At 36.9% G+C, this 9671-nt stretch overlaps 1 protein-coding gene across 1 annotated transcript; it reads right to left on the bottom strand.

Moving 5' to 3' along the window:
• Positions 1 to 288: 288 nt before the first annotated feature.
• On the bottom strand, positions 289 to 9608 carry LOC140786868 (uncharacterized). The gene is made up of 11 exons (XM_073135569.1): positions 8918 to 9608; positions 7523 to 7787; positions 5330 to 5492; positions 4439 to 5231; positions 3884 to 4307; positions 3582 to 3763; positions 2805 to 2964; positions 2466 to 2696; positions 2023 to 2373; positions 1743 to 1844; positions 289 to 851 (listed from the first exon to the last, which is right to left on the bottom strand). The coding sequence occupies exons 1-11, from the start codon at positions 9409 to 9411 to the stop codon at positions 618 to 620; spliced, it is 3399 nt and encodes a 1132-aa protein (XP_072991670.1). The 5' UTR covers positions 9412 to 9608; the 3' UTR covers positions 289 to 617.
• Between the last annotated feature and the right edge of the window lie 63 nt (positions 9609 to 9671).

A 9671-nucleotide genomic window follows, 5' to 3' on the forward strand; every position in this document is an offset into this window, starting at 1 on the left:
TAAAATTATTTACATATATTTTTCTCTTTGAGATTCATTAAGCTTTCGATAAAATAGACTATCGATTGAAAAATTGTGTTCTACAAAAGTAAATAGTTCAATATCTTATCAAAGCGTTAAATAATTTAACATTTAAAAGATATTAAAATAATTAACTTTTAACGTTTTACTAGAGACTTCAGTAAAATAGACCTATTTTAAAACTGAAAATATAATCTATTTACATAAATAAATTTCTAGAAGAGGTCTGGCCTCGTCAAAAAACTCACGAAAAGCTGCACATTTGGATAAGTAAATAGTCCTTCTTACTGTTGCTTTGACTGGAAGCACAATTATTCATTACAAAGACTCGAGAGATTACATCACCGCTTAGATCATCACTCCTGTGACAATGAGGTACTTGCATAAGCAATAGCTCAATGAATAGAGGGAGGGAATCAGGAGGGGGGGTGGGGGTTAACAAAACAGAGAGAGAGAGGATAAAACAAGATAATCATGTAGACACTGTTGCTAATACAACACTTCATCTGGCACAAGGGGAACAATAAATAAATTGAGAGAATTCGAAACTACAAAACTTCCTGGAGCTGCACATGATTAGAGCTAATTCTGAAATATCAAGTCGAAGTAGTATCTGGATGCCGGGAAACAGAACAAAGTGAGTCGTATATATGCTTCGCAGTAGGACGGTCAGCTGGATTTCCCCTAGTACACTGGTGGAAAAGGTCTATCAGTAACTTTAGTATATCAGCATCAGTATCAGAAGAGATCCCCAATTTCAGCCGTGTAACTGGTTCGTCAAATGATGATAGTAATTCCAGTTCTTGCGTGAGACTTGGACCTTGTTGCACCTATTGATTATAGATAAAAACCTTGAGCACAAAGGAACCACAAAATTATGAATGGAAAAATATTAAACAGAGGCGAGTAACCCATTTCTCAGTACAAAATCAAGCAGAGAATAAGCTTTTAATGGTTAATCATTTTTTGCCTGCAATCATGCAGTGTAGGGCACCAAAACATGGGGTGGCGATACCGGCAATCTCAAGCTTGCACTCCCAAATGAATGCAAGGTCTCAGCTAATTTTAGTACTTGGGCAATATTAAAGGAGCCGACAGTAGGGACTTTTCTTTATTGAGCTTGTTGAGCTCTAGTACACGGATAAGCAAGTTCAACTAAAAAGCTAGTAACTAATCATAACTATTTTTAGTGCAGAAACCAATCTGGACCAAGATATTTACCACTTAAGTAATTGGTTTTGTGAACAGGTCTATCTAAAAACTTTACTGGAGGTCTTTATGTATGCAATCTCTATTTGTGTGCTGCATACTTCAGTTACTGAATGGATAACATCACAAACTTCGTTGGCTCAAACTGTTACCAACTTATCTTTAGAGCTTCTTTATTTATTTCTGTCAGCTTAACCAGCAAACAAATGAGAAAAGACATACAAAGTGGACTGCTTACAGCCTTAAGAAAGCACATTCAATCGAGAGAGATATGAAGTCACCTAAATTTCCCTTCTCAGTGAGAAAACACCAATTCATGTTAGGTCACACTACTTTAGAGTGTGCACAATGAGATAATAGCAGAAAAGTACAAAAAGGAGACAGAAAGATAAAACACATACAGATTCAATTTAGTCATGTGCTGGATATGACTAAAATAAACATGCTATGCCAATTAAGTAACAATATAGGAGAGAAGAAACTAAACAAATTATTCCAATTAAATAATTCACCTGTAAGAGATCATATATTTCTGATTCAGACAATCCTTGATAAGGGATTTGAAGGGTTAGCAACTCCAACAGAAAACACCCATATGACCATATATCCACCTCCTGCAGATAAGAAAGATTGCCAAAGTCATGAATAAGTACTATCACTCGAATTTCAAAGTATTTTGTTTAAAAACAGGTAACAACGAGGCCTCAAATACTAAATATCAAGTTTGGTAGCTATCCATTCCTTTATTTTCAATTGACTTAATCAATATTTTCCATAATAAGCAGGACTTACCAGTCCATATTGATTTTTCTGATGCATAGCCTGCACGACTTCTGGAGCCATCCAACGAGGAGTCCCAATACAGACATCAGGTGGATGTATGCCAAGGTGAGCAATACAGCATGTGTGTTCGGAAGACTGCAAAGGGACTGATGTATCAAAATCACAAAGTTTGACTATAGGTGCACCATCACTTCCCTTGCAATCCAGATCTATCACAATGTTTTCACTTTTTAAATCGCGGTGAATAATGAGCTTAGAGTGAAGTTCAACCAATGCACAGGCAACATCTCTAGCAATATAAAGAGCCAACTCAACTGGGACATGTTTCTCGCCCTTTTTAAATAATTTCTCCAAATAACTCTGTGGAGCATGAAGCAAGATAAACTCAGAATTCAAGTAATTAAGAGCCAACTAAGAATGAAAATTGACAAGCATGTCACTAACCAACTTACCTTTAGGGAACCCCCTTTTACATACTCCATTACGATTAAAGACTGAAACAACCTATACTCTTTGCTGCCATCTGCTGGAAGAACCCATTTAGAAGAAAGTTGATGGCCATAAATATCTACTATACATCTGTGTCTCCTCAAAGCACCTAGCAATCTTACTTCCCCTAAAAATTTGTACTCGAAGTCTCTAATTTCCTCATTGGATGCCACACGTGAATCTAGGTTCCGCATCTGCATAGAAGAGTCAGTCAATATTATGATTACCATACAACTCTATAAGTGTAGACAAGTTACGATTGATAAGAATGCAAAGTGGAAGTTTCAAAATATAATACTAACCTTTACAAAGGCATCAGAATTTCCAATTTTGCAATAGATGACAGAGCAGGCAGATGTACTCTTGATCTCTTGGCATGTTGAAGGAGAAGGAAAAGAGCACGCAGGTATGGAGGAATTCTTGCTTTCGAAAGGAACATTAACTCGACTGAGTGGAATATACCTGAAAGAGAAGGCAGCAATCAACAATCATTAGATTCGATTCAGAGACATAAAATACAGCATTTAATTGTTTCCTTAAAATTAATGTTTTCTCACACCCCTTTTTCCCTCAACAACACAGTGCACCACTGCACCTGCTGCCACGTACCATTCTGAAACCTCATCAAGATTATCGTGTGCCACTTCCTCCCTTTCCATGATAGGAAAGGAAAATAGATGGCAAACATGTATTATGCTTTTCATTTATTAAGATGCCAACAGTATCTCCAATAAAAAAGGGAAAAAAACTAAAAGTGAAAAAAAAATTTGCACTAAAAGATCAAACAAAATGAAAAAAAATACACCAATAAACCAAAAGAGCTCAAAGTGTTTCCTTTTCGTTTCATAATATCAAGGAGAAGATGATCCACTGAGTTCTGTCATAAAATAGAATCAAATAGGTAAAATCTTACCTATAAAAGAGTACCGACAAACTACCCCTCTTGGCAGACATTTATGAAGTCTACCATAGATATGGAGAAACATATGAAATAAGGAAAGATACACATTACTCTGCGGTTTATGGAAGAATTTTCCACTTATGAGAAAGATTTCACCATGAGAACACCAATAGCTCACCTGCAAAAGTACTCTGGATCCGTTTCTTCTCGTATGTTAGTTGGATAGCATGGATCAACAATCATCCGTGTCCAGGCATTACTTCTTCTGACAAGAACAGTGTTCCAAGCATGGGGCATAAAATCTAGATAACCCCTTACGAGCTCGCATGGTATTGGAGGATCTGCCCGATCACAAAGATACTGCAACAAAATTAATTATAGTAATATCAGCACATACACACACACATACACACACACATATATATGGATAATGAGCTTGTATGTCCATAGAAAGAAGCAATGAAATTGAGAAGAAGTAACCTTCATTAACACTGCTCTGTGTCTACAGACACCAAGTTGTACTGCTCCCAATGGCACAACATTTGAATTGCGCCTTTCCTTGATAATTTGTAAAGACTTGTCACACAGATCAGTGAAACTAAGGTTTCCCACAAGGCCAAGCATCTGTTTAGAGGATTCACTGTTGTTGTAAAAGCTACCGACAGAACAAGTACATATGAAAGGCTGCTGCTTGTTCAAACTGACAACAGCTCTTCGGGTCCTCATAAGAGAAGCACTTCGGTCACTACCCCCAAAGCAATCGGACACAAAGAGAGCAAGAATTGAGGCCCTTAGTAAGTCGTCAGCTGAATAGTCCTCTGATTCAGATATACTTGGCCTTCTGAAATTGGACAACAATAGTTGTGCTGAAAAAGCAATTGCATCCAACTCTGCATCCTCTTTCCTAAATGAACAAAGAAAAAGTGTTTTTGTGACTACATGCAAGTAGACATAAATCAAAATCAATATTCTGCAAATAGTCTTGAAGTCCTAAAATTTTACAACAGAAATTACAAAAAGAACATATACGCTAACCTGTCTAAAAGAATAACCTCACGTGACTCTAAGCAGAGACTCCGCTCATATTCTTGTATCGACATGAAGGGTCGATCACGTCCAGCATCATAGAACCCATCTGGTAGATGGTCATCCGAGCTGCAAAATGATTCTGTATTATACTTGTAAGATAGATTTGAGCACCCACCAAAAGGTTTACGGAATTTGCTTGGTTTAGGATTACTGTCCCTATCAGGATGCCTTTTCGAATTTAGAGTGAATTTAGATGCCTCATCATCAACCACCTCAACTTCGTTAAGAGCATAGACTGAGGAACCACTGTCCTCTAATTCGTTTCCAAAATCATAATCCTTGTTCAAGCAGGTAGACTCAGTAGTAATGCATGAGAAATCATCTTCATAACCTCTCTTATTCAGGCAAATTTCCTCTTCTTCAGGACAACCATGTACTGTCAAATCACCATCTTTGACAAGGCTACATACATCATTACTGACGGTGCTTGACATAACTTCTGAAACAAAACTTGATTTTGAAGAAAACTCGATTTCTTCGGCAACAGACACCTGTAACTCAGAGTGTTTGCTTCTCATATCAAGCAATTTACAAGAATTATTTTCTTCAACCATCTTCACTGTCATATCATCATTGTCATCCTCAATTTTCCAGTTCCTGCTACCGTTAAAAAATTCTTGACGAGCTCTTTGTTGAAGGTAATTTCGGCGCTTCCAGCCCTTCCTTGTTCTTTGTGTTGCATGAATTCTTAAACTTGATGAAACTTCAGAATATATACATGAACAAGTTCCATGAGAATCTGGCTTCAGAATAAAAGGAGAGATCAAATCCAGCAACATAGACAAGTATCCTACTTACTGAAGATGATGAAATAAAAAATAAGACAACGATCAATACCATTACGTGAGTGATTGACACGGTTCCTACACGCTGCAGCATCATCAGCACACACCTCAACTAAGGATCGGAATTTCTCACCCATTTGAACATCTTTTCCATTTCCTTCGAAATCACAACGTATCCATGAAGGTAATTGACAAGAAGAGGGAATCCTGTTAAACTACAGAAAATTTTAAAAAGACAATAAGAATCAGGTCCACAAGTCACAATACATCAATAAAACAAGTGGAAAATTTAATAATTAAAGTTTTTGCTTCCCCATAAGTGAGCAATAGTAAAGACAATGACAGAATTTTTATCCTCAAGAGATGGGTTGCAAAATACAGACATGACATAATATTTTCTGAAGATCTTTTTTACTATTAGAAATGATATGTGAAAAATGAATAGATTTAGTGAATAGTATATGAAATAAAGGAACTACTGGGGTTCCATAATTCCATTCTAACCCGATTCAGTAAATGAAAGAAAAGTTCTGTCACAATTTTTTAAATAAATAAATAACAGAAAGATTCTCATTCCAAAGCACAAAAGGCACATATAAGATAACCCACCAAAAAGCCATGCAAATTATATGATAAATCAGGTAGATAACAAAGTTAAGAAATAAGTTTTTCCGAAGTAAAAGAGAGCATGTAACATAACAGTACTTCATAGTGTATCGCCATATTTTTTTCAATTGCTTGTTCACTACTTTCATAACTGTTCGTAACAGAGTACTAGAGTCATGCAATTATGCATATATCAGTTCTGGATCATCTTTCAAAATTCTCTAACTGCTGAAAATAAGCGGCTATCCATCTATGACAATATAGTTGTTCAAGAGTTGGCTCAAATTCAGTTTTCAGCATTTTCCAGACCTGCTGTATCGAGGCGTTCAAACGAGCCCTTGAGGCGTTCAAACACAATAACCCAAGAGTAATTGTATCTGCAGACGTTTGAACGCAAAGTTCCGAGAGCATTCACACTCTGCAGGCGTTCGAACGCCATTTTGTGTTCTGAATTTGAATTATGGGGGCGTTCGAATGGCCCTGTGGGCATTCGAATGCCCCGCAAGATTTCTCCATCTTAAGTCAGCCCTATAAATTCTGAAATGGGATTTTAGGGCTTTTATGCTTTGGAAAAAATTAAGAGAAAACTAGCCACCATTGTATTAAGAGAGATTAAAGTTGAGAAACTCTTTATAATTGGGAGATTTGCATAATGAAGAAGATTGATCTGCCGTAGATATAGGCACATCGTTGAACTATGTAAATTTTATCTCTCTCTCTTTCTATTATCTCTATTGCTTCTATTCTTGAGATTACTTACATTAGGGTGTCTAATACGTGATTATAAGTTGTTTATTGCTATTCTATCACTATTAGCACCACCATAATAGAGTTTTCCCCAAATTGGTTGGTTTTGCTATTACTATTCTATTGGTTAAATTAGGGAATGAAGGTTTTGCTTCCGCTTTCCTCACCCATTTAGCTTTTAGCACAACAATAGTCTAATAATAAAATAAGGTTAGGTTGCCACTTATCCTACCACAAAAATGACTAATAACTTTACTCCCAAAAAGCTCATAGTATTACCTTTATCTATAATAGAAGTATTCTTCTTTAGTAGGTAGCTCTCCCTCTGTCGAGATTGAAAGGTGCAGAAACTCAAGGCCAATTACAAAAAAGCAAGACAAAAGCCTTTTTTTGGCAACTTACTGCCTCAAGTCAAGTTAGGAACAAAAAATGACAATATTTGACAAACGAGACAAAGTGAAGGTATGGAACAACCAGTTCATATAGAAAGCAATCTAGAGCCGGTTTTCTCTTTTTGTTTGGGAGTTTGCATACAAAAGTACACCTAGAATGTGTGGAAATGAAAATATGCATGCACATCTATGTGAACAACCTTAGAGTACATCTATGTATGCATGCACATATTATATACTTATAGTGGATATGTATTATGACCATTTTTTTATTTTGGAAACAGCAACAGAAGTTTGCAGCAAAAGTGCATGCATTAATAAGTCAAAGCATCAACATGAAGTGTGGATTGCATTACAAGAAAATGCATCAACAATATAACAAAGTCAACACTCTGCTGAATGTAGATAAGCTCACCAGAACACTTATAGCAAACTTACAAAAAATTCAAAGTATTGAAAATAAGTACAATGGTAAATCATGAAATTGTAGTGTATGCTACCTGGAGATTTAAATACTGGAGGGTAAGCATAGAAGAAAGTTTAAGCGATGACAATGAAGTCAGCCTGTTATTTGACAAGTCCAGCCTTTCCAGACATCTCAAAGACGAGATTCCTGAGGGTATATCTACCAGCTTATTATTAGCAACTTTCAGTAACTTGAGAGCACTTAATTCCGCTATACTGTTAGGCAAGTTCTTCAACTTATTGAAAGAAAGATCAAGCTCCTGAAGTTTCTTAAGGGAACCAACTTCAGGGGGGAGGTATCTGCAGATTAAGGAAAACATCAAATTAGACATCCTTCACAAGAAACAAATCATTATCTAACTCAGCAACATGTTTTACAAGCACAAAGATCAAAAATATTTATAGCAAGTATTCCAGCAGGTTGCCTTACATATTTGAATGTTTTAGGCAAAGATGAGCTAGAAGTAAAGTTGATACCCACTACAATGTTAAGATTAAGTAAAAAAAATCAGAAAAAAAAACACATAACAGTGCCTAAATATTCAATACAATACCAATATCTTTCTAGGGGATTTATAAGCAGCAAGCTGGTACTTCAGGATGATTAACTCACATCTAAATTAAGATGCATATTAGTAAGAAACTAAAGAAATCAAGATAAGACTTGAAAATTTTTGCCTAGAGCTGAGACATAACAATAAGAGGAAATTATATTTTACCCTCATATGACTAGGCCTAAATTCACTTCACCCCCCAATAGTTTATAGTCTCATTAGTATCACTTTACCTCCTTATGATCCCCTATAGTTTCATTTATTTTACTTTACCCCGTATAGTTATATTATATTTGATTAATTTACAAATCGAATTTAAAAATACTTAAATAGAGACAAAGTTGTAGAGAATTAGATAAACTTTTCAATACATCTAAAATAATATTGATTGAATTTCAAATAAGAAAGATATGATAAATTATTGAGAAGATATATATTTTTTTGACATATTTTTGTCATTTGAAATCCGATTAGTATTATTTTAGATATATTGAAAATTTTATTTCATTTTTTACAAAATTTATTTCAATCTCTGCAACTTTGTATCTAATGAATATCTTCAAATTCTACTTGTAAATTGGCCGAATATCATGGAAAAAATAACAGCTCTAGTAAGTAATACAGTGAAACTAAAGAGGGCGAAATAAATTTAAAATATAATTCCCCTAACAGTAAAACAAAACAACGATATAGAGCTAATGGAATCAACCAACAAGACAACCATCAACAATTAAAGTGAATCACTTTACTCAATTAACTACCTAGTTTACTTCAATAATCTGAAATGGTCACCGAGTTATCAGATCAGAATTATCCAAACCCATTAAAAACACCCAGAAAAGAATCGCCATCACATTCTTGATCAAAACAGTCCACCTGATAGAGAAATGGCAGATAACGAGCTTCGTGAGGCACTTAAGCCCTGAGATCTCCGACAGTATCGAGAAGGCCGACGGCCTAGGCGGCACCTTACAGAGCTCGAGCTCTTTCAAAGACTTGAGCTTTTGGAACGGTATACCCGAAATCCGCGGCGACGAGACCTTCACCTGCAACCTTTCGAGTTCGACCAAATTGCCGGCCTCGGGAGGAAGCACCTCGATCTCGTTGGCAAAGAATTTGAGTGTCTTGAGCGTCCCCAATCCACCGATCGCTCTCGGGAACAAATGGAAGGTGTTGTGGTAGACATACAAGCCCTCGTGCACGCCTTTCTCCGAAGGAGACCTCTCGAAGAGCGCCACCTCCCACGTGTTACCGGAGACATCGGCCACAGCCTCATCCCGGCAGTCCGATCTGGGGTTATCCTCCTCGGCTGCAGAAGACTCCTCACCTGCCATGACGTCCGCGATCTCCGGCGACGGGGATGCCTTCATGAAACTGCCGCAGCTTTAAAGTCATGAAAAGTTGGGAGGATTCGAGGGCTGGAGCATCGCCAGAGTCCTTTCCTTGGAGCAGGAATCAATCCGGCGCTGGTCGAGATTTGAGGGTTTTGGGCCTTAGGGTTAGGGTTTCGAAGGAGAGAGAACGGGGTTAATGGGTAGAAAGAAACACTATTAAATGAAGGAGACGCGTGAGGGCCCCGCCCGCATCATCCAAAAGAATAAAGAAGGTAGACAAAGAGAGAGAGAGAGAG

The sequence above is a fragment of the Typha latifolia genome, chromosome 4 (assembly GCF_019914945.1).
Source record: "Typha latifolia isolate L0001 chromosome 4, TyphaL0001v2, whole genome shotgun sequence".
In the NCBI taxonomy this organism is placed as follows: Eukaryota; Viridiplantae; Streptophyta; class Magnoliopsida; order Poales; family Typhaceae; genus Typha; species Typha latifolia.